Source organism: Myotis yumanensis, unplaced genomic scaffold (genome assembly GCF_028538775.1).
Source record: "Myotis yumanensis isolate MYYU_CA2020_CCGP unplaced genomic scaffold, mMyoYum1.0.hap1 SCAF_3, whole genome shotgun sequence".
NCBI lineage: Eukaryota > Metazoa > Chordata > Mammalia > Chiroptera > Vespertilionidae > Myotis > Myotis yumanensis.
The window spans coordinates 8,404,237-8,428,552 of NW_027223754.1; the positions used below are offsets into that span (position 1 = coordinate 8,404,237).

The 24,316-nt window shown below is 39.4% G+C and overlaps 2 protein-coding genes across 4 annotated transcripts in view; one reads left to right on the forward strand and one right to left on the reverse strand.

The window, feature by feature from the left end:
* Nucleotides 1-24,316, reverse strand: part of CFAP97 (cilia and flagella associated protein 97) — a 33,697-nt gene continuing 9,381 nt past the window's right edge. The window contains exons 1-5 of one of the 3 annotated variants that reach the window (XM_070408185.1): nucleotides 23,461-23,502; nucleotides 20,063-21,099; nucleotides 12,226-12,491; nucleotides 3,338-3,488; nucleotides 1-1,459 (exon numbers count right to left, since the gene is read on the reverse strand). In XM_070408185.1, the coding sequence (XP_070264286.1) occupies nucleotides 1,332-1,459; nucleotides 3,338-3,488; nucleotides 12,226-12,491; nucleotides 20,063-21,083 (1,566 nt within the window). In that variant the 5' untranslated portion in view covers nucleotides 21,084-21,099; nucleotides 23,461-23,502 and the 3' untranslated portion in view covers nucleotides 1-1,331. The other 2 variants (XM_070408186.1, XM_070408187.1) reach the window with 2 other exon arrangements.
* SNX25 (sorting nexin 25) overlaps nucleotides 23,673-24,316 on the forward strand; it is a 100,554-nt gene continuing 99,910 nt past the window's right edge. Inside the window, exon 1 of the mRNA XM_070408182.1 lies at nucleotides 23,673-23,770. The gene's annotated coding sequence lies outside the window, so the exon portion shown is untranslated. The remainder of the gene's footprint in view (nucleotides 23,771-24,316) is intronic.

Here is a 24,316-nt window from a genome sequence, read left to right on the forward strand (position 1 = left end):
CCAAGAAATTCGGAATTGATGTTCAGTAAAATGCAGTTTGGCTTTCTGCATACATGCTACAGAGCTTGAGTTAACCCAGAAAAATACAAATATTCTTATTGTGGTTACAGATCACAAATGCATATTAGAAAAAGAAAGGTTTGGCATTTAATATGGAAATTTTCCAACATCTAAGGACATACTAAAGAGGCCAGTAATGAAAGACAATGATAACTAGAACAGCAGGCACAACCATGACTGAGATATACTGTAAGAGCCTACAGATTGAAACAAAACAAGCAAATTAGCAGACATAAAAGAGTCTCAATAAATATATGATTCTCCCCCCTTTATCGCTTATATTTTAGTTTTCTTTTTCAACCCTTAAAACCACTACCTGGAAGTTCTAAGGCTGAGAGACAATGCATTTCTTTCTTTTCTCTTCTCTTAATATAATAAATACTAAATGTAACATAGCTTGTTAACAGTATCATTTGAAACACTGTTCTGATACAACTCAGATCTACTTCTTGAGACTGGTGCCATTTTGCTGATTCAAAAAATACTCGCTTTTGCTTATGATGATCTGGTCCTTGGACAAACTATTCACAATGTAAGTAGACTGTAGCTTGCAAGCCTACCTTATTTTTCAGCATCATTAATAGTACTTTACCTGAATGTACAACAACATGAAAGAGGAGCTTCTAAGTGGAACTTCCTAATACTCACAGTTTGAAATGGTTTGGAATGGCTGATGAAATGTTAAGGTGTAACTCAGCACACTTACACAGAGGTAGAAGATACCTCTGGCGAATCATAAGGACTGCCCCAGTAAATTAGGTCCAACAATGAAAACGAATTTCAAGATTTGTTTCATTAATAAGAAAGTGTTACAATTAAGTTATGAATCATACCACTTAAGTCCTAAAGCAAACAGAAAACAAAGCCAGTCAAGTTGAGGAGTAATGTTCATGGTTTAAAGCTTATAAGAGGTGAAAATAAAAATAAAATGAGATGTACATAGTTAACATCTCAGTGCCAACGTGCAGTAATACAACTGTTTTATCAGCATGAGAGCTGAACTGATCTCTATGCTAAGACAATATACATGCATTTACCTATTAAATACATATACATCTCATATAAATACACCCTCACAGGAAACACTGACTTTACATTAAGTTGCCTTTTTTGAAAACAATTTTGCATTGAAGTACAATAAATTACAATTTGCTGTTGTACAACTTAAAATTCTTAAAACAGTTATTAGAGATGTTTACAAAGAGAATTATAGTAATGTACAAGAGCATTTCAATAAGAATTGGGTGAACAATATTGAAAGTAAAAAGTTTTTATAACCAAGCTGTACGAACATTAGGGGGCTTAGGTCTTAGCAACAGGCCACTGGATTTGTCAAAAACTGCTCCCTCACTCTTACAACTGAGACCACTGGTAGCACTAGATGTCCTGGAAGCGCCTCCTGAAAATACACAAAAAATAAGAAATGATTTGAATTACTTAAACAAAATACATAAATCATCATCTGATAAACTTCCTTTCCTAATTTTAAGTTCAGACTAAACTTTCCTTTCTTAACTCTCTCTCTCTCTCTTTTTGATCCTGAGGATATTACTAATTTTAGAGAGAGAGGAAGGAGGGGAGAGAGAATCATCGATCATTTGCCTCCTATATCAATCCCAACTGGGGGGGGGGGGATTGAGCCTGCAACCTTTGGTATATGGGATGATATTTCAACTAACTGAGCCACACAGCCAGGGCTCACATGTTTTTAATAGTCTAATATAATTTTCAACCAGAAATGCACTTCAGAGTTCCCTGTGGAAGTAAAAAATATACTACACTAGGGGATTTTGATTCAACAGATTTGGGTGGGAACAGATGTTTTAAATAAATGTTTTAAATGATTCAAGTGCAAAAAACCATATAACCATTAGAGGCCCGGTGCACAAATTCATGCATGCGTGGGGTCCTGCCAACCCACCCTGATTGGGGTCAATCGGGCTGGGCCTGCCGGGAGGAGGGGCCGTGGGTGGTTGGCCAGCCGGCCCCACCCCCTGGTCAAACTCCCTGCCAAGGGGACAATTTGCCTGTTAGCCTTTTATTATGTAGGATTATACATTTATTCAACAAAAAATGTACCACATTCAAGACCTAATACTTACTAAGCATGAGTTATTGGAACAGACCCCCATCCTAGTCACTGTATCAAAGAAGTAATGCTTAGAGAATGAGTGAATGGAATTACTAGTCATTGGACTGTGTAAACTCACATGAGCACTGGGGAGTTCTGGCATGGGAAGTGGTTCCAACTTTGTTTTAGTACTGGCTTCTAATTTTTCCAGTTTAGAATGCATATATGAAGCAACAGCACAGACTTCTGTACAGAAAGATATCTGGCCCCCCTGTATGTCGCAGACACTAGCACTGTGGCCATTCTGCCTACATTCTCGGCAACACACCACTGGTCAGATGTGTGAATGACCATATAAAAAGCTTTAAGAAGGATTACATCTTATAACTCTACAGATTGTTGATTTTTGTTTTATTCAGTGAGGAAGACAGAGTATATACAAGGGCTGAAGATATTACCAATAATTCTTAACTGGCTGGGGAAATGTTTTAGCGACTTTTAAAGAGCACATCTATTCATTTCTTCCTTTAATAAATATATTGAAGTTAAAAGTCTCTCTTCCACCCTAACCGGTTTGGCTCACTGGATAGAGCATCGGCCTGAGGACTCAAGGGTCCCAGGTTCGATTCTGGTCAAGGGCATGTACCTTGGTTGTGGGCACATTCCCAGTGGGGAGTGTGCAGGAGGCAGCTGATCGATGTTTCTCTCTCATCGATGTTTCTAACTCTCTATCCCTCTCCCTTCCTCTCTCTGTAAAAAAATCAATAAAATATATATTTTTTTAAAAAAGTCTCTCTTCCATTATCTAAGAAAACTACTGATATTTTCAACTGTTTTTTCCTCCTGGTTTCCTTCCTATGCTGCCATTACCTGCTATAAATGAAACCTGAAATTAAGTGAACTAACACAAACAAAGCATGCCAGTGAAAAATCATAAAGTGCATTTCAGAAGTCGGCATTTATCATGTCCTGGCCAGGTAGTTCAGGTAGTTAGAGCATTGTCCTGATATGCCAAGGTTGCAGGTTTGATCCCCAATCAGGGCATACACAAGCATCAACCAATGAATGCATAAATAAGTAAAACAACAAATTGATGTTTCTCTCTCCCGCTAAAATCAATCAATAAATAAAAATAAATAAAACCCTATTATAAGAAAAAAGACAAAAAGATACAAATAAGTACAAAATAATTGTGAATATGCTTACTTAATGAGCTATACTGGCTGAGAGTCGATCTTGCTCGTCTTAAGGATGGTGATGAGTTGAGATAACCCATATTGCGATGATAGTCCATTAGCTGTTCTGACCGTTTCATGCCAACTGTTGGTTTCACGGCTTCAAGTCTCTTCAATAAAGCCTTCATTTAGAGACAATCAATGTGAAAGTCAGTGTTATATAAAAACTAGTATTTTTCCAAAAGGGAAACTATTTTTAGAACCTGAAATGGATGAAATTAAATAGAAAAGACTAAATCACTGTTGACATATTTCAAATAATATATTTTCAGGAGAACCTAAGGCAGTGGTTCTCAACCTTCTGGCCCTTTAACCCTTTGCACTCCGCTGTCCCCTCTCAGGGGACATCGGAATTCTAGCATATCACTCGGATGTCCCCTCTCAGGGGACATTGCAGTTTATTAGTGATTACGGGGAATTGAGTTATTTCAACGCAACTTTTGAGACATGCATGTTTCCCTGAAGTTTTATCTTGAAATGGCACAAGAAATTAAATCAAAATATCGTAAAATTACTAAGATATATACAAGAAATGTCAGCGGGTTTTGTGTCGGATTAAACAATAAACTACATATTCCCGATGTGGGACAAAGAAAACGGGACTGCATTGTGTGTTCTAACAGGAAAACACCTGGTGGCAGGCGTCAAACCACTTATTACTGTCAAACATGCACTAATCAGCCTGCAATGCATATTGGGGAGTGTTACAAAACTTATCATACTGTATAAAATTATAAACAATAAAATATTGGTTTTTTTTGCAAATATACATTCCTCGATGTCATCCAATTCATATAAGTCCAATATCATTATAATACGTTACTTGGTTCCAAAATTATACTAAATAATACGAGGGTCTGTAAATGCACGTTTCCGCCGCAAAGTAGCGTCGAGTAGCTGGTAGCCAATGTCCAGAATGGTTCCGAGTGCAAAGGGTTAAATACAGTTCCTCATGTTGTGACCCAACCATAAAATTATTTTCGTTGCTGCTTCATAACTGTAATGTTGCTACTGTTATGAATCGTAATGTAAATATCTGATATGCAGGATGGTCTTAGGCGACCCCTGTGAAAGGGTCGTTCGACCACCAAAGGGTCGTGACCCACAGGTTGAGAACCGCTGACCTAAGGGCTTTAACCTATCCTATAGCTAACCAAAGCCACTATGATTTTAACAACTGATCACAGGCACACCTCTTTCAGATCAGGTTACAATCTTAGAAAAGATGCTGTAAGGTGAAATACATTAAAGATGAGTTTCTCATAGAAATGACAAAATGGGAATAATAATGCTGAGCCCAGGAATGACCATAAGCTTATTAAAGCTACTATAATCCTCTATCTGGTTATCCAGCAGTGGCTTTCTACCTGCTTTAAATTTCCAGTAATGACTCCAGGCTGACTAGGACATTGAAGAAAGGCCAAGGGGCAGGGCCCTCCCACTCCTAATTTCTACCGACCCAACAATGCTTTTTGAATTGTCTGTTTTATATACTGAAAATTCTGCATAAAATTAGTTTGAAAAAAGAGAAGTTTTTGATGTTAAGAAGTTTGAAAATCAACTACAACTATTATAGAATATAAAGCTTTTTAAAGGTTATAAATCAACTAGCCAAGGCAACACAGTATCTAGTAACATAGTATAATAAGATTCAGCAAGAGTCTAATGTATAATGTTCTTAATTTTATTTTTCTTCTTCACAAATCAGGTGAAAGAGTTTCTTTTGTTTGCTTCTCCCAGGCATCATCGAGAAAGGAATATTTAAGTAGACCAATGAATTCGGATTGATCCATGGTTGTGTTTTATTATTCTCTTTATTGATTTAAACTTCCTCTGTAGCACATTGAACTTTATCTAAAAAGAGAATGCTGTTCTGCACCAAGATTCATATTGAAAAATCAGCCTCGTGTTCCATCACAGGACAAGTTTTCCTCTGCACAATGTTTTCCTTCTTCCTCAACTTAAGTTTTAATTGTGGTAAAATATACATAACATAAAATTTATCGTTTAACCATTTTTAAACATAGTTCAGTGGCATTTAGTACATGTACATAATTGTGAACCATCACATTTCCAGAACTTTTTCTCAACTCGGTGTTTTGTTCTTAGCATCTTCACCCCCCACCCCTCTATTCTGAGGTTTCGTCATCAGTGCTCCCAGAGAGGGGGGAGAGGGTGGTAGAACAAGTCAAAATATTCAGGGGAAGAGCCGATTAGAAAAGGGTGAGAAGGAGTTATGTGAATAAATGGAGCTTGGAGACAAATGGCAGAGGTGCAGAACACATGAAGAAGGAGAAAGATCAACTGAGAGAATGCAGCCTGCCAACAATTCTTTTTGCATGAAATGCCCTTCAAAGGCTTGAAGAGTCAACTCCTCCAAAGCCTTTCCCACCTAGTGTTAGTGGTTCTCTTTGCTGAGCTGAGAGTTATGATTTAAACACGGTTCCATTTGTAAAGTCTATGGCCTTTTTGCCATAACACTGGCTTTCTCTCTTTATAGACAAGAGAAGCTGTATAATTTAGGTAGCAAAACCTCCTAAGATTGTATTTTCTCTCTCCATAGTTTGTAGCTGCTCTGAACTATGTAAGATACTGGAAGGAATATTAAAAATATATAAAATACTGCCTTGTCATGTAATTTATAACTTAGTTGGGAAGATAATACCATTGCATGTCTAAGACATTTATAGCGTAGTAAGCAACTTCCTATGTATCACATCATCAATGTATTTCACTGAGCAGAGCTACATCTGCTGTTTTATCTAATTATCCCATTAAATACTCACTGAGCTGTAAGGAGTGAAATAGATAGGCAGAAAACTGGATATTTTCAGTTACTTACAAATTTTATCTTTTTGCTGGCGAAAGTCTCAATATTTTTTTAACTAAACTCCTAATTTCCTAAATTTACTCTTTTGGTTAGATGCGCATTTTTCTTTTTATATCATCAAAATCAATTCTGAAATAATTTGTCAATAAGGCAAAAAGTAAACCCATTCTGTAGTCCTGAGATGTTGCTTATCAAATTTACATGCAGAAACCTGGGGATATAAGAAACATGATTTGGCTCAGCTATCCAAATCATATGGAACCCACACCATGTATTAGTCCGTGTGTTATAACTTAACAAGCTAACAAAAATTAAAGAAATGCTTTCAGATAGGTCTTGCTTGTGGAAACAATATCAAAGCTATGAAGTATTGATTACAGTATAAACCCTAAAATCAAAAGTATACATACGTTTCAGTCTAGTCATCAATTTACAACTCCTGGGTAAAACTTAAAAATAATTCAAAATGTTCTAACACTTGTAATAGAGTGATTAATAAAATGTAAGTTACTTAGTCAGAAAGACCTGTATTTAAATCCTGGCTCTGCCACTGATTATGTGACATTGGTCAAATGACTTAATAGGGATATTAACAATGAAATAAACCTCAAGCAATTTGGAGTAATAAGTGAGACAATGGGTATGAAGTGCTCAGAATAGTTCCTGGCATAGAGTAAGAACTTATGAATTGAAAAATGATAAAAATGGTTACTTATGTTCCAGTTTATGGTATACAAAATCTTAGAAATGCTACTGAAATCAGATTTTAATTATGAATCCCAAAATAGTTTGTCTAAATATATATTTTTTTAAATCTTGGAAACATTATTCTTTTTGGAAAGAAAAATAACTTAGCCTGAATGCTGTCTTCAGAGGCAGAAAGGTTAAAACAAATTAATGAATAAATAATGTGTTAATGATTTCTGTAGAGAAGAGTTGCTTTATTGTTTCTAAAGTGATAAAGCAAAGACCCTGAAGGACATTAAGGAGTAACAAGTATCCTACAGTCAGGAAAAATCAGGACCATTCTCCCTATTTTCTACAGATAGAGTCATACTTAGTTATCATTAGGTTTATTTCTCTTATGGGAGGAGACAACAGTCAACAAAGCAGAGAATAAGGAAAGCCAGACTGAATGAACTATGATTTTAAGATCTTAGAACAAAGGTACTGATTATTCAACTAATCAACACTCATACTAGATATGAGTGTGCTATAAATCTTCACTTTGTGACAATGTACCACTCTCCCTTTAACAGTTTCCCCATTTAAGAGGTCTAAAATTACTCCTCTAGACTAGAACAGACAAAGAACAAAAGAAAAAGGATTTATTTTTTACTTAATTTTTTTTTTTTTTATTGATTTAAGAGAGGAAGGGAGAGGGAGTGAGAGAGATAGAAACATCAATGATGAGAGAATCATTGATCGGCTGCCTCCTGCACATCCCCCACTGGGGATTGAGCCTGCAACCCAGGCATGTGCCCTTGACCGGAATCAAACCAGGGACCCTTTAGTCCACAGGCCGATACTCTATCCACTGAGCCAAACCGGTGAGGCCATTTAATGTTTTTAAGAACAGTCTGAATTTCTAAATTTATCCATGCACTACCTTTATTTTAACACAAGAACTCCCGAGTGGAAACATTATGGTCTACTTTATTGTCTACTTCTATTTCTCTGGATTTAAAATTAAAATAAATTAACTTCATTTGAGCTCTAGGCTCTAATTCTGATTCATTCCACCAGGAATATTACTTCTTCCCTCATCTTGCTTCAATTACCGCCCCCCCACCCCCCTTCTTTCACAGCTCAGGAAACTGACATACATTTAAAAGAATGAAATAATCTAATTTCTATCAGAGGGTAAAGTGAAACTATAAAGTACCTTAATAACTCCCCTCTTCTCTGCTCTTTCATTGAAATCATCAATTTATACCATATTCAAATAAAGATAAGAAGATGCGGCTTAACAAGAATATTTCAAAGTTCATGAATTAAAAAACGAGTCCACTTTTTGGAAATAATAAAGTTCTAATATAATTGAGTATATAGCAAGCACGCCCTCTACTGGATAAATTTACTTTTTCTTTATTTCCGTTGGGAATGAGGGGGGGGGAGATAGTGATAAACAAATAAGAAATCAAAATTCATCAGAAAGACAGATTAATAGCATGCTTTTAACTCTAAAGCTCAGGACTCAATTGTATACCATATTTTCCTTCTCTTTTTCTACCTTCTCTGCACAGTGGTACTTCTTTGTCTTGAACTGTATTAGTCTAAATACTGGCAGCTTCTGGATTGCTAACAAGTGAAAGTAAGAGTCCTGGAACAGAACTGCTTTAGTCATCAAGCCTGTCAGCCATATGAACTGATGATCCCCATCACAAGATGAGAGCAAATGAAGGAATACAAATCATAAAAATTATAAAGTAATGGATGCTGCTTGTGCAGTATATCTGACACAGATATAACTATAAAAATGTGTGTGTACATGTGTTTTGACCATGAATAGCCTACCAAGCAGATTTAAAAGTATAACAGCTTAGCCCTGGACTGTGTGGCTCAGTTGGTTGGAGCATCATCCTGTGCATCGAATAAATGGGAAGACATACCATATTTCTGTATAGGAAGGTAATACTTTAAGAATGTCAACACTCTGCAATTAAAATGTAAATTTAACATTAATTCCAATAAAAACTTATAATAGATATTTTTAAATTTTGTTTTAGAGAATATCGTTTTGTAATTTAAATTCTTTTATTGTTCAAGTATTACATATGTCTCCTTTTCCTTTTTAAAAAATTTTTTCATTAGTCATATTTACCAATGGTAAGGGCAGGGAGACAAAGAGAAATATTTAATAACATCCAACACATAGGGATTATAACTAGTACTTTTTATTTTATTTTTTTTATTTTTATTTATTTATTTTTTAAATATATATTTTATTGATTTTTTACAGAGAGGAAGGGAGAGGGATAGTCAGAAACATTGATGAGAGAGAAACATCGATCAGCTGCCTCCTGCACATCCCAATTAGGGGATGTACCACAACCAAGGTACATGCCCCTGACTGGAACAGAACCTGGGACCCTTCAGTCTGCAGGCTGACGCTCTATCCACTGAGCCAAACTGGCTAGAGTAATATGTCTCCTTTTCTTATAACAGAGGCCCAGTGCATGAATTTGCGCATGGGTGGGGTTCCTCAGCCTGGCCGGCAATTGGGGCCGATTGGGGCCATCTCGCCCAGTCCTGATCAGGGCCAGAGGCCAAACTCCCATGGCCCCTCCCCCCGCTGGCCAGCCCAATTGGGGCCATCGGGGTTGGCTGGCTGGCGGGAGGGACCACTGGAAGTTGGCCAGCCAGGGGGGGCGGGAACCATGGGAGGTTGTGGGAATGCACTGACCACCAGGAGGCAGCTCCTGCACTGAGCGTCTGGCCTGTGGTGGTCAGTGCGCATCATAGCGACTGGTCGACCGGTTGTTGGGTCGTAATGGTCACTTAGGCTTATATATATATATAGAATAGATTTTTTAATGAAAAAATAATAAATCATTATGAAGGATAAATGCAAAGGAACAGACAAGTTTTTGGAAGATATAGAATTAGCTTCAAATTGCTACAATGATGTGCAGAAAACTACCACCTAACCTACTATCCATTAACCTCATTTCAACTTGCTTTGTTGCTATCAACTCCTTGCTACATGCAGAGTAACTCTCCTGAAGGATTTAAGACTCTACTAGTATTACAATTTCAGGTTAGTATATAGAAAAATAGGACTGTACTGATGATGAAATATGAGGGTGAACTCATATTGGAAACTGTTTTAGTAATTGTTAATAAAAGCTTTATCAATTATTTTAAGTTTGAATTTATGTGCTCATTAAAGATTTAATTTTAGTTTAAAACACTATCTGGGTTTAGAATCTTGGCTAAATCACTTACTCACTCTGTGTCCTTGGGCTCATATTTAACACCTCTAAGTCTCAATTATTTAACTGTAAGATGTGGATAAAAACAGTATCTACCTGAAAGAATTATTGTCAGGATTCAATAAGCTAATATTTGGAAGATACTAAGAACAATGGCTGGCCCGGCCGGTGTTTCTCAGTATTTGAGCATTGACCTATGAACCACGAGGTCACAGTTTGATTCTGGTCAGGGCACATGCCCTGTGTGGGGCATGCAGGAGGGAGCCGATCAATGATTCTCTCCCATCATTGTTTCTGTCTCTCTCTCCCTTTCTTTCTGAAATCAATAAAAATATATTAAAAAAAAGAACAATGTCTGGGATTTAGTAAGAGCTCAGTAAATAGCAGCAATTATTATGAACTGAATTTTATAAAGAAAATAATTGAGGGTGAGGGCAGGACTGAGGGGGTGGGGGGACAATGGGGGAATGAGGACACATTTGTAATACCTTAATGAATAAAGAAAAAAATCATATGCTATGAGTTTTTAATGAGAAGATTTTCAACAGTCCTCACATATATTTCTTAGAACATCAAAGTGTAACTATATTTTTTAACGATAATGCCTTTCATACATTCAAGTAGCAGACCACAAAATTTGACCTCTTTGAGAACATATATATTCTTTAAAACTAGAGGGCTGGTGCACAGAATTTGTGCACAGAGGCAGGGGGTGTGCCCCTTAGCCTGGCCTGCGCCCTCTTGCAATCCGGGATCCTTGGGTAGGGTCCCTAGACCTGGCCAGCAATCCAGCAATCAGGGCTTATCAGAGCTTTCCTTCTCCTGGCTGCCGGCAGCTGGCCCTGCCCCCGCTGCTGCCACTGCTTGCCATTTGTGCGATGCTGCCCCCCCACCCCCGCCACAGCGCCGCTGGCCTGGGCCTCCCTCTGTGGGGCGATCGATCGCGGGGCCCCCGGATCAATCACCCCACAGAGGGAGGCCCCACCCACCTGTCAGCAGGGTAGCCTGGGTCTCCCTCTGCGGGGTGATCGTGGAGCCCCCCACCCCAATGAATGCCCCGCTGACCTGGGCCTCCCTCTGAGGGGCAATCGTGGGGAGATGATGGGGTTCCCCAACCAATCACATCGCACCTGCCTTGGCTGGCCTGGCACCAGTGCGTGTGATAGTGTGGTCCTCTGGAAGGTCGTTTGGACGGTCATTCTGCTGTTCAGTTGTTCGGTCGATTTGCATATTATGCTTTTATTATTATAGATTACTAGAGGCCTGTTGCACAAAAAGAATCGTGCAATAGGCCTTCCCTTCCCCTGGCTGCCAGCACCAGTTTTCCTCCAGCACCCGGGACCCAGGCCTTCGCTCCGGCCGGAGCCACCTTCAGTCTTCGCTCTGCCGCTTCGCGCCTACGTATGCAAATTAACCGCCAACAAAGATGGCGGTTAATTTGCATATCTCACTGGTTAGCCAATGGGAGGTGTAGTGAAGGTACGGTCAATTACCATGTTTGTCTATTATTAGATAGGATTCTAGATAAGTGATATATAAATTGTGTTAGCTTTCAGGGATACAGTAAAGTGAAATAGATTAAGCTAGTGACTGAATACTTCACAGAGGATATATACATTCTAGAGGCCCAGTGCATGAAATTTGTGTACTGGTACGGTTCCTAGCAGCTGCCGGCTGCTGCCACCACTGGCCGGGGCCTCCCTCCCTTCCTCCGGCCAGCCCCGCCTCCTGGTCAAATTCCCGAAGCACCTCCTGGTCAAGAAGACAATTTGCATACTACGCTTTTATTATATAGGATGACCCTTGGACATCATTTCCTGTACTACTGTAGTGATTTAACAGATCTAGTCAAATAGTTAATGGAGGTTTCAGTATTTTCATTTAAGGTTCCCTTAAAATATGGGTTGCTGAAAAAAAGCTACACATTGTACCTTACAGGCTCATAGTTCATCATGTATTTCATGCCAAACACATCTAAATCTATTTTTATATAATTAAGTTTAAATATTGGGCTGTCTTTGGGTTTCCGGTAAGTTGGGTTTAAAAAATCAATACAAATGCATTTCCTTGATGACTAAAAAATTTTTTACTTACCAAATTTTCTCTTTCAATCCTTTGTTGTTCTTTCTGTCTGTTGACAGCACTGTGATATAACTTAGGGGGATGACTATATCTTCTAGGAATCATATTTTTGCTTCCTGGTTTTTCAGCCTGTCTTGACAGTTCTTTCAAAAGCCTCTGATTTTCCCGATCAATCTGTCTCACCTCCTCTCTTGTGAAAGAGTAGTTTCTCCTAGGTGCTGCTGAAGGCTGATCTAAGTGATGTTTCTCTGGTCTCTTTTTATCCAATTCCAGAAAAGCTACAGAAATGAACAATAGAAGGAAAAATGGCTAAAGGAAGTAGCATGAAATATGATGGTATTTGCTTTAATTCTTAAAATTAAAACTACATTTATTCATGAAAAGATATAGATGAAATAATGTTACTGACATCACACTACAATTGTGTAGAAAAAAATCCAGAGGCAGCTTAGCATTTTATGCTTACTGAGTTCTTTGGGAATAAAAGCTATATACCAAACAATAATAAATGTACATGGTGCTGGTTTTAAGGTAGGTATAATATATGGAAAATGCCCCTGTCAGGTTCATCTTATGTTTCCCCGAGGAAGCTTAATAATTAGGAAGGTTGAAAACCTCTGTTGAGTGTACCAATATAATACTTAGACAGTTTTTGTTAGGTGGAAGGCACACTTCAAAAATAAAGTGTCCCCAGCAATGACTGGTGAAAACAATGGGTAGAAAATGGCAAAACAAATGCAGAATATTCTGAAACTTTCCACTTAATCTGAAAATATTTTACTACAGTATTTTGTATTGGCATTAAAACAAATACTTCTGTAGAAGTCAAACATTTCATTCCTGATTAAACATAAGCCAACATCAATATCCTATATAATAAAAGCCTAGATGGCGTCACACGACGCACTCATGTGATGTTGTCACAAGATGGCCACCACAAGATGGCTGACAGGGGAGGGCAGTTGGGGGCAAACAGGCCAGCAGGGGAGGGCACTTGGGGGCAACCAGGCCAGCAGGGGAAGGCAGTTGGGGGCAATCGGGCTGGCAGGGGAGGGGAGCTGGGGGTGATTGGGCCAGCAGGGGAGCAGTTAGGGAGCGATCAGGCTGGCAGCCAGAAGCGGTTAGGGGCAATAGGCAGGCAGGCTAGCAGTTAGGAGCCAGCAGTCCTGGATTGTGAGAGGGATATCCAACTGCCAGCAGGGGGATATACAAGGGGTCCCAGATTGGAGAGGGTGCAGGCAGGGCTGAGGGACACCCCCTTCCGTGCACAAATTTTGTGCACCGGGCCTCTAGTATTGTATAAAAAGTTTGTAACCAAGAAAAATATTTTGCATACTGATTATCACATAAAAGTTTCTAAAACTATTAAGCTTGCTAAATGTTTCAGTTTAAGTCAGTACTAAAATGAATACATTATATCAGATTAGTAAAATACTGGCACATTTATTACGTTTTTTACAATATTATTTTAAAGTAAGCGTTACTTGTTTTTACTTGAGTACCTTTGTTAACTCTTTTACTGTCTTAGCATTTTGTACTATAAGAGGAAGAGGCATTTTTAACCCTCATCTAAAAATGTGACTGGTACAGAAAATTTAAAACATTTGAGCAAGGTCACAAAAACTGTATGTCTAGCTCCCTATATTTAACCATAGACAATCAAAGATTACAGAAACTTAAAATAAATTTTATTAACAGTGATTTCCTGATATAAAATGATGAAATTAATGGTTGGTAATTTGTTGAAAACCAAATGACAAAACCTGAATGAGAACACATTTAGAAAGATATAAAGGGCTGAACATAATTATCTTGCTTCTAAGAAATGCCCATTTTGTAGAATTTAATAAGGTCTCTATATTAATTTAGCAATAAATGAAAGCCTTTAAAATTAAATTCTAAACAAAATTAAAAGTATACTTTTTTCCTAATGGCATTTTTAAAAAGTTTTAAAAAGTAAAATAAGGCAATAGCTATAAATAAATTAATTATATAAAGGACACTTAACCTAATTCACTTTAAAAATTAGCATTCTAACTCTGATGGAAAAGTATATGGATGGAGTACTTATATACTGAATCCAGGTATCACTATTATGTTTTTCTAAAGTGGCTAAATGCTCAAGTATGAAGCAAATTTAAATATAGGGGTGGGTTTACAGTATAATACAATTAATAAGTGATAATACCAGAATAAACTATCTCATGTACTCACAACTGTAGACCTACTTTTGTCCACCCCTTATATGCTCCATTGGTTTTTCCGATGAAGAGCTAATTTTTTTTTTTTTTAACTTGAATAAACTTTCAAGGATGTAAAGAGCGCCTGGGAAAGGCCCCTGAGCTGATTGTCATCTGAATCCAGCGGTGCCCATTAGAACCATGCCCTGGAAACATACCTTGCCAGAGGCAGGTGTGTTGTCAGCCTGACCTTCAGCTCAGGTGCCAGGGGGTGGGTTTCATTATCTAAATCCAGCCAAGCACCAGGAACAATCACCATTATCTGGGCACACCCAGAAGTGACGATTACAAAGAAGCCACAAGAATGCACATAATCTCCTTTGTCTTGGGCTTTAAGTAAAACTTCCTGGTATTTTGCTGTATAAAATAAACGCACTATATCTACTCTGGGTCACTGTCTCTCCATCAGAGGACAGCTGCCCCACCCGTTCCCAGCTTTTTCCTTCTATCTCTGTGTCTGTCTCTTTCTTTCATTTCCTCAATCCCCAGACGCCCCTACTCAGGAACCGGACCGCTCTCTAGCTGCGCTGGACACAGAAAAGAGAAATATTTATATAGGGATACAAATATTTATATAAATATATACATATTTAAATTCACATATTTATGAAACATTGTTTTTCTCTGATTTTCTTCAATGAAACAATTTTTAAAAAATCCTCATCCCAGGGTATTTTTCCACTGATGTGTTTAGAGAGTGGAAGGGAGGAAGGAGAGGAAGAGAGAGAAACATTGATGAGAGAGAAACATGGATGTGAGAGAAAGACATAGATCGGTTGCCTCCTGCACGCTCCCAGGTTGGAGCCTGCAACTGAGATATGTGCCCTTGACTGGGACTCAAACCCGCAATCCTTCTGTCTGCAGGCCAATACTCTAACCATTGGGAAACCTGGCTAGGGCTTCAATAAAAGTTTTGTTCAAACTTGTTACAGTATTTCAATACGTGTCCATCATCACTAGAGCCTTTTCTTAAATTATGTAATTTCATTTACTAGAAGTATCAGCTTTACTTTCAACTAAGCTGAGATACAGACAGCATTTAAAAACTTTGTGTAACGTTACCACTGAAAATTTTATCTCAAGCCATATTAAGACCTTATTCATAATAGCTCTTAAAAAAAGAACTGTCCTGTAGGCATATTCATGATCCCTATAAAAAAATGATATTTTCTTTTTAAAGTGATTTTTTTATAAACTTTTAAAAAAAAATCCAAACTTATAAATTGACAGGTCACATTTCGAGAAATAATAATAAAATTTACTAAATTTCTTTGTCTTCTTTGTGAACAAGTTGTCAGGTGATAAATTCGGTGACATTTTCCAAGTCCCAGTCCTCTGAATCTGGCAGGCTTGTGACTATGTAGACCAATATGATACAGCCTAAGTGTGTCTTAGGAGATGCAGCCCCCACCCCCCAACCCCACCCTGCTCCTTGGAATATTTGTCCTTGGGACCTGAGCCACCCTGTATGTCTGACTGCCGTGAGCTCAGCTGCCAGGCTGTGAGGCAATCAAACCACATAGAGGGCCACTATGATCCTAGTCTTTGAGTCATCCTAGGTTGCTGCTTTATACATCTAAGTTTTGTGATTTGTTATCAGAGCAGCAGTAACTAATACAAAATTTGGCACCAGGAACTGGGGTACTACTCTAACAAAAATCTACATTAGAGGGCACAGGCTGAGACCAGGTGACAAGTAGAGCTGGAAGGGCCTAGAAGGGATTGCTGATGAAGTGGATGAAATGGCAGAATTTTAGAAATACTGTTGGCTATTTGACTAGGAAACTACTGCCATTGGTGGACTGGGCTAAGCAGATCTCCACACAGAATGTTGAAAGTATCAGTGATTTATTTTATCCACAATAATTAGAAGATAGAGAGATAGACTAAAAAACGAACCGGTCAGTTTACAAGCAAAATTTAGAGAGAATATAAAAGAGCCAGAACTTATGGGATTCAAAATATACTTTTCCTTTCTACTTCTTCCTGGCAGAAGATTCTCAAAGGACTCAGAGGTACAGGAAACTGAGGAACCACGTCTGAGCAGACTGCGCTGCACTTGGACCTGTTTTAGACCCTGGATTTCGAGGCTGGGGGAATCTTTCGAAAGGAGAAATGTATTTTTGCGTTTGGGAGAAGTAGGTAAAAATTATGTGGACAGAGGATGGACTGAAGAGGTGGTTTTAAAACATGTCCATAAGGTATTTGACATTCTTAAGAGGGAGGGTCTATGCTCTTCCTCTCAAATTTGGGAAGGTCCATTACCATTTACATCAATAGAATATGGAAGAAATGAAGCTATGTGACTTCTGAGGCTAGGTCATAAAAGGCGATGAGGTTTCCATCTTGTTTCCCGGAACACTGAACTTGGAGATCTGAGCCACCATGTGAGAAGTCCAACCACCCTGACGCTGCCATCTGTGAGGAAGCCAAGCAACACAGAGGGCACACGTGGCCCTCTGCTCAGCAGTCCTGTTCACATCATCCCAAACCAACACCTAACATGTGAGTGAAGAGCTCTCAGATGATTCTAGTCCCCTGCCTTTAAGTCTCTAAGCATTGGGGTAATTCATTATATAGGAATAGCCACTGATATGCCACCACTTTAAGAAAAAATGTATGATAGACAAAATACCTGTGGACCAAGTATAGTCCACAAGCAGGCAGTTTACTTTTTTGGGGGGGTGGGGGAGGGGTGTCTAATTGCTCTATTAATCTTTCATAATGATTACGGTTTTGTCAATTTCATCATTGGGTTCTGTTTTGCTTTTATCACACATTGCATATTAATGGCTCTTAAATCTTTTTGGTTTATTTGGTCAGTTTATTAATGTCAAACACTCTTTGTCCCTTTTAGTGCTAAACTCCACTATACACATGTGACAGAAGAGTATAAAAAGCAAATCATATCAGTATTATTAGTGAAGAGAGTTTTGTCCTTGCCACTCTAAATTCACCAAGCTTCACTTTTAACTCTGCTTCAAGTATTATGTTCTTCAACTGTGAGTCTGGTGCTTCTCTTGATTTTAGATTTTCTCAAATGTTTGGTAACACTTGGTAGTGTGTGAGGACATCTGAGATTTCCTCCTCACCTACTAGAATCCTGTTCACTGCAGCCTGCCAGTAAAGGGACAAAACATGTTGCCAGGGAGGATGTGCTAGTAGCTAATCGCAGTACAGAACCACCCACAGTTTTGCTTAAACTGTGGCTCAAAAATATTAAATGGAAAATTCTAGAAATAAACTATTCATAAGTTTTATATTGTGTGCCATTCTGAGTAGCACAATGACACCTCATGCTGTCCCACCTGGGATGTGAACCACCCCTTTGGCCAGCATATCCATGCTGCATCCACCACCCACCCTTAGTCACTTATTAGCTGTCTGGGTTATCAGATCAACTGTGGCAGTGGTGCCGTGCTTGTGTTCAAGTAACCCTTATTTTACTTAATAATGACCCTCAGCCATTCACATTACTTTTTATCAATGTATATGTTCTATTTTATTATTGTTGTTGTTAGTCTAATACTATGCCTAATTTATGTATTAACTTTATCACAGATATGTACATATAGGGAAATAACATAGTATATATAGGGTTCAGTACAATCCCATTTCAGGCATCCACATGGTGTCTTGGAATGTATTCCCTGAGGATGAGAGGGGACTACTGTATGGGCATCCTCTTCCTTATCGAGTACAACAGGGTCAGTATCTTCCTCTAAAATAAGGCAGTTTGCTTCATTCCCTCCTACGTTGTTATCAGTTTAGCAGTAAGTTTAACCAGTTTGTTTGTTCAATGCTTCCTTAATCTCATTTCTTTCTCTTACAATAATTTTTCTTCCCAGGATACATATCTATTTCATACAGAATCTATGCAGTAAAATTTGTGGAGCATTTCTAAATTGTCTCTATTTTGCCCTACAGATTCTTCCTAAACTGACCTAATTTTACCTATACCAAGTATTTGAAACATACCTTCTAATCTAGTCATGCCAACTTCTTCACTGTTCTTTAAATATGTGAGATTCATGCCATAACCCAATGCCTAAACTTCTACACACTCTACTACTCTACCTTTTAATGCTCTTTCTGCCTACTCAGGGATTTACAGCTCAAGGTCAAAGAACTAATTCCAACCATACCCTTTTTTGCTATGTACCTAGCAAAGGCAGGCTTGGGGCAGGGGGTGGGAAGTCTCCCAAATCAGCCACCCAATTGACTTAAGAGGCTAAATATTCAGAAATTCTAATAAATTCTTTCAAGGTTTACTTTCATGTTAGATGTCTAATAATGTTAGTCTACACTGAACTTCCATATATATATATATATTATATACATATACATATACATATACATATACATATACATATATATGCTTGTGTTTGTTCCATTTTTTGTTAATCCTCACCCAAGGATATTTTTCCATTGATTTTTAGAAAGTGGAAGGAAGGGGAAGAGACAGAGAGAAACATCGAGGTGATCAATTGGTTGCCACCCACACACGCCCCAACCAGGGCCAGGGATTGAGCCTGCAACTGAGGTATGTGCCCTTAACTGGAATCAAAGCCTCAACCCTTCAGTTGCAGGCCGACGCTAGGGCCGACACTCTATCCACTGAGCCACATCATCTAGGGCTTCCCTTCTAATATTTTTCACAGAACCACAGAAATCTCAATTTAGAATAGGCTTTAGCAACCTATATTAACAACTCATCTTACAAATGAAAAGAATGGGGCACAGAATAGTTACTGCTGTTCTAGGGTCAAGTGAATGACACTCAGAAGCCTAAAATTTTTATTCCACTTCCAGAATTTTCTTCACCTCACTACATAAGTGCCCAAATTCAACACTGTTTCATATTTCATGGCCCATAATTGGGACACCTGATTTTATATTCTTTTATTAACCTTTGTTTCACATGCTTATTATTTCATAGTTCAAATTTACAAACTTATTAAACTTGTTAACAAAAGTTATTTTAAACCAATAAATAACATTAACACTGTTAACTAGAGGCATCCCTCACTATCTAAACTCTCACCCAATGTTTGCTCTAATGGCTTGCAAAATTTTTTACTCAAAATTCACTATCTGAATCAACAAACTGTTTTAAGTGAAAATGTTTAAATTGAGATGTAGAGTGTGCTGTGTTCCTACCTCAGCTGTTCTGACAGGATCACATCTCATGCTCATAATTATTAAATGTGTTAAGCATTATCACTATCGTCTTCCTTACATTAAGTGAATTTATCTTCCAAGGAAGTGGAAAAGGCTGTGAAGAAATCAGGTAAGAACAAATAGGCCTAGGAAAACCTATATAGTAGTAGTTGAAAGTGATAAAGTGTACTGAGAAATCAATGCAGAAAAGGCATAACCATGTACATATCTCCATCTTGCATGCTTGCAGTTTAGTTATATGTGGGAAAATAAAAACTTATTTTTATGGAAAAATGGAATATTTAATAAAGTTATGATAATATCAATTACCACAAAAACATACCTACTAGAAAAATCAATGCAAATTCATAGCATTTAATACTTAAGCTCAATATACCTTTAAGTTTAATGATTAAATTCAATATGTAGTTTTGAAAAAGAAAAATTACCTTTCAAGAGTTGATTCAGGTCCATTGTGTCATGTATGGCTTTTTGTTTATGTCTACGGTCTAAATTGGAATCTAACACTGAAGACTTCGAGGTGAGATCTACTCCATGTTTTTCTTTCCCTTTTTTGGCTGATTTCAAATTATTTTTAAAATCCTCAGCATTTCCATACACTTCTTGACTCACATTTTCTTGTCTTTTAACTTTTACTTTTTGATGGTTTGATGTGCCCAGTTCAAAAGACTGAACAGGGCTGATGTCTGGGGTCGATAAAGGAGTGACATCTGTCACAGTATCTTCAGATTCCTCAGTGTAGTCACCGACTTTTGATTTAGTACTTGTAGGCTGTGTTCCTGATTTTTTTCCTGGTTTACATTTCTGTTTTGGTGATAAGTGGGTTACACCAGAGAGATGTTTCTTTAATGATGGAGATGATTCAGGTGTACAATTATCAGACTCTGCAGTTGAACAATCTGCATCTGAACTTGAAGATGAGGACAAAGAGGAAGAGGAACTACTTTTGGAATACTTTTTACTTATGCCTTTTTTGATATTACTAGATGGTTTAGCTGACTTGGACCTGACATAATGTTTTTTCCCATCATCACTGCTTTCCTCTCCATCTGTATAATAATCATTTTCACCTTCTTTTACCATTTTGGGAATTCTACTTGGAATGGTCAAGTGTATTTTATGTCCTATTGTGGCATCACACAGTTTTTCTGATCTTGAAGAAGTTGTCAATGATAAATTTCTGGTTTGCACATTATCATTTTCTATAGGGTGTTCTTCTGAAGGACTTTTCTCTTTTCTTTCATTTCCTTTCTCAGCAAGATCATTTTCTTTTCTCTGCATTCCAAATTTCGAGTTTACATTTACTGTATCTTTGTCTATTCTCTCTTTAGGGCAATCATTTTGCTTGCCAAAAACTGAGTTACTTTCACTTTTCTTTGCTTCTTCAAAGTCACTGTCAAAGAAAGAATGGTCCACTTCATCTTCTGATATATCTCTGAAACGATCCATAATAGCAAATATATATCTAAAAAGAAGAAAAATGTAACCATCAGACTAAAGAGCGATTTTGAAATATTTTTTATTTTTACTTAGTAATTTATAGTTTTTCCAAACTGAGAAGTTTGGGTAACATATCAAGAGAAACATGACCCCAAAAAACACACCAAAAAATAACCCAGCGAAATTATAATGGGGCTATAGGAATAATTCCAAGTTGTGCCAATGATCTGAAAAATAGGTTACTACTTTTTTGTAAGATAATTCACCCTGTATTACAAAAAGTCAAGGGCTGAAATAAAAGAATGTGGTTGTTTTGTCCTTTCTCACTTTGTTACATGGTTAAGAATACCTTTGAAGTTAAAAATTATTTTGTAAGTTTCTTCAATTTTAAAAGCAAATGGTTTCATAGCACACCCCTGAGCTGCTTCAATGAAGCAGTTGGTTCTGAGTGCTATGGTGAAGAGTCTAAAATGTGAATCATGATTAAGGGTTTATAGAACAACAGGGCCATATCTAGCAAAAGTAATGACAAAGAATGTATTCAGATACTTAGGACTGATATGGAAAAAGATTTTAGAGCTGTTACTTGTAGCTACAGAGGTAGAACTTGCATCAACAGATGGAGTGCATGAGAAAGCCGTTCCGAGTTTAACGTTAGGACTGCTCAAAAATGGATTGGGCTACTTTCTAAAATTAGGAGCAAGGAATGACTAGTGGGATGCTGTAGGGAATTCATGCATTAGGAGCATATGCTGTTTCCCGACCCTATGATTATATGAACCAGGTCTAAATCCCAAAGTCAAATGATTAAATACTACTTTGAAATCCCTGTTTTTCATAGCTAACAATTCCCTGCCTTTCTGTCTCCTTACCACACTGGGAACTCCTGATAGCTAGCTCATCTTTATATACCGAGTGCCTAAAGTAGGATCTGACAAATATGATTCAAAGACTGTTTAACCAATGAAGGAGTTTGGAGTCAGGAAATGTAAGATTGTGCAGTGGGCCCTAGCTGGTTTGGCTCAGTGGATAGAGCATGCGCCCGTGGACTGAAGGGTTTGATTCCCAACAAGAGCACATGCCCAGGTTGCGGCTTGATCTCCAGTAGGGGGCGTGCAAGAGGCAGCCAGTCAAGGATTCTCTCTCATCATTGATGTTTCTCTCTATCTCTCCTTTCCTCTCTGAAATCAATAAAAATATATTTTAAAAAGAGATTGTGCAAGGGTTCTGCTCTTTGATGTGTAAGCAGAAAAGTTACCTCTTTTGTTTCCCACAATCCTCTCTTTCCCTCCACTCCTCCCCTGACCATACACTCCCACCATACTCCCCCCCCTTATCGTCATTGACATGGTTCATGCAGGCCCCAGTAGTTTTAAGCATCTGCTTCCTTAAGTGGTCACAGTTCATGCCAGCAGGTGCATAGCCCAGCGCCTGGGAAATGTCACGGTTAAATGTGGGTTGATAATATCCAACAATACCGTTATCTTAAGGATTTAAGCGCTCAGGATTTAACTTAATTTACGGAAAAGTTATCCAACAATCCCATCCACTGAGCAATCCTTTAGATAATATTTACTTCAAAACGAGGTTTCAACTTATATTAGAAAATAATAAAAATACGGCGTGGACTTAAAATTAGCAACGGCTCTCTTGACAACACTCTGGGAAAGGGTAAAAACGAAACGATCGGTCCCCGGACCTTCATCCCCCCTGCGCGGTGCTCCATGGAAACAGGTGACCTGCGGGGGCTGCCGGGACACTCACCGTGGGCACAGCCCCTCAGGTCTGCAGTGAGATACTAACGCTTTCAAGGGTTATCAGGAAAACACACATCAGATCCTGGCATTTTTCAAACTATCATTTGGTTACTGTGACATTAGGTTTCTGTAGTCAGATATACAATATGGCCCAAAGGTAACCGATTGGATACACTACAATCTAGGCCCGAAGAAAACAAGCAAACACCCGCGTTCAAGAACCGGGGCTCCGTTCAGCACTCCCGCCCGACCCCGCGAGGTGCCCGAAGGTAACGGACAGCCTCACGCCTCAGGGTCCAGGTTCAAGTCCGCGGAGGTGGGCGCCGGTGACCTGAGCCCGGTCCCAGGGCTGACCCCGACTCCCACGCCATCCCGAACGCGACGTGCGGACAGGCCGTGCCCGCCGCGGCGGAGGCTGCAAGCGGCCCCAAGACGCGCGGCGCGGCCGCCAACGCCGTGGTGACGCCCGCCGCCCGAGCGGCTTAGCCGGGCGCCTCCTCCCCTCCCGGGCGCTTCCCTACACCGACCCCGAGTGCTCGCCGCTGCCCCGGCTCCCGAGGGGAAACGGATCCGGAACGGAGAGGAGGCTGACGGGCGCGGGAAGAAGGGGTCGCTCGCGTGCCGCTCACCTGGGCGCCGTGGCCGGAGGCCGCCTCTCGCGCCGCCCGTGACGTTCCGAGCTCGTGCGCACGCGCCGCCGCGCTCGGCTTCCGGGGGCGGGGCGAGCGGAAAAGGGGCGGAGCCTCCAGTGTGGCGGGTCGGGGAGGGGCAAGGCGGAGCGGTGGGAGTCACAGACCGCGGAGGCCGGGCGGCCTAGAGCGGCTCCGCGGGCCCCGCCCGCCGCCCTCGAATGGGGAGGAACACGTGGCGGAAGTCCTCGTCCCCCGCAGAGTCGTCCGCATCCAACCGCTGCTGCCCCCGCTGTGAACGGCAACGCTGGTGAGCCCCGTTGTGGTGGCTAATTTAATAGGAAAAGCTGCTTTCCTTTTTTGCAATTCCTATTCAAAACAGCAACAGTAATCATAACAGTGGGGCGGCTGTGTCTTTGTTTATATCAGCGAGTTGCAGCCCGACCATGAATTCTCTGTGCAGGGGCTGGTAATACATTAGAAACCCCTCTTACTGGTGAACAAGGTGGGCAGTTCAATCTGAGAGCAAAGTGATCTCCGTAGAATTCATTGAACGCCATTATTTTTCCATTTTGAATTCACAGGCACATAGTAGGTGTGGTAGAATAATGGCCCCAGAGATGTCCACCTCCTAATCCCCAGAACCTGCGGATATGCTGCTTTACGTGGTGAAAGGGGCTTTGCTATGTGATTGAGGGTGTGGGGATGGGAAAATGAATATCCAAGTGGCCACAAGGTAATTACTAGGGTCCTTAGAAGAAAGTAATCCAGGTCAGCAATAGGAGACCTGGCTGTGGGAGCAAGAGGCAGGTACAGCATGGTGACTGTGGTAACATGGCATACAAATACGTTGTGT